Consider the following 1,242-nt stretch of genomic DNA (forward strand, 5'->3'; position numbering starts at 1 on the left):
ATTCTCCTCTCAAGATTTTGGGCCTGCACCCATACACGCCCAGTGTGAGTTTTAAGCCATCAGGTTCAGGACTTGAACCATGGCTGGCCATTGTGGGAGTCCAGTGACATAACCACTATGCCACCTGCTGGTCCCTTTTTTTTATAAGAGATATTTTGGCTATAGGGCACGTGCACTTGCAGAGACAGAGAGAGTGAAAGAACAATCATCCCCGAGGGGCACAGCCACGCCACAGTCCCTTCTCTTCCATTCTCCTCTCAGGATTTTGGGCACAGACACACACATATGCCTGGCATGCGTATCAAGCCACAGGGTCTGGAACTTGAACCATGGTCAGTCACGTGGGGATCCAATGCCTTAACCGCCAGGCCACCTGCTGGCCACGAAAGCCTTCTTTACCTCCAGGACGTTCATGTGTCCCATCTGTGTGTAGTAACATCGCGATGGGCATCCCTACATTTTTTGACCTTCCAGCCACAACCACATTCTTCCCTAGTGTTGGAATGCCTGTGAAAAGAAATATATTAAATTCGTTTTGAGATTCAATGTAAAATACAAACATGAAAATATGTATGCTATCAGAGGACTACTTTTATTTCAAAATATTCTTTCAATAATATTTTGTGATAAATTTTCTTTCCGAGTGTTTCATCCATAATTTAAACTTGGAATTTTGTTTCCTTGTTAAATGAAGTTTTCACTTTTCCTTTAAAAAAATTTCTGCTCAGAATCTTTTTTTTAAGAGTTTTCTCTAAAGAATTATTTTATTTAACTTTATTCATTTATTTATTTAAATCTGACCAGAGAGGGGCAGAGTGAGAGAGAGAAAGTTGAGAAAGCAAGCCACCACAGGGCTGGCAGGTGGCGTGGTGATTAAGGGTGCTGGATTCCCACATGGCCAACTGCATGGCGGCTTGATTTCTCACTTTCTCTCTCTCTCTCTGGTCAAATTAAAATAAATAAAGTTAAATAAAATAATTTTTAAAAAGAAAGTAAGCTGCCAGGTCCGGGACTCAAACTGTGGTCAACCATGTGGGAGACCAGCGCCCTTAACCACCACATCACCTGCCGGGCCCTCTGCTCAGAATCTTAAATAAAGAAACTGGCTCTCTATACATTTGCATTTATAAGTAGTGCCAGACTCTTAGAATAAGTATCAAAGGCAAAGGAAATCAGAAGGCCTACATGTGAATCCAACTTTGATCATGAAGTCACGGAGCTGCTATGTCATTGGCTAGCTGG

At 42.1% G+C, this 1,242-nt stretch overlaps 1 protein-coding gene across 1 annotated transcript in view; it reads right to left on the reverse strand.

Moving 5' to 3' along the window:
- The window catches only part of MTHFD2 (methylenetetrahydrofolate dehydrogenase (NADP+ dependent) 2, methenyltetrahydrofolate cyclohydrolase), a 19,643-nt gene that overhangs the window by 6,597 nt on the left and 11,804 nt on the right, over positions 1-1,242 (reverse strand). Inside the window, exon 5 of the mRNA XM_006151234.3 lies at positions 400-507. Coding sequence (XP_006151296.1) covers positions 400-507 — 108 coding nt within the window. The remainder of the gene's footprint in view (positions 1-399; positions 508-1,242) is intronic.

Source organism: Tupaia chinensis, unplaced genomic scaffold, assembly GCF_000334495.1.
Source record: "Tupaia chinensis unplaced genomic scaffold, TupChi_1.0 Scaffold000316_1, whole genome shotgun sequence".
Lineage (NCBI taxonomy): Eukaryota > Metazoa > Chordata > Mammalia > Scandentia > Tupaiidae > Tupaia > Tupaia belangeri.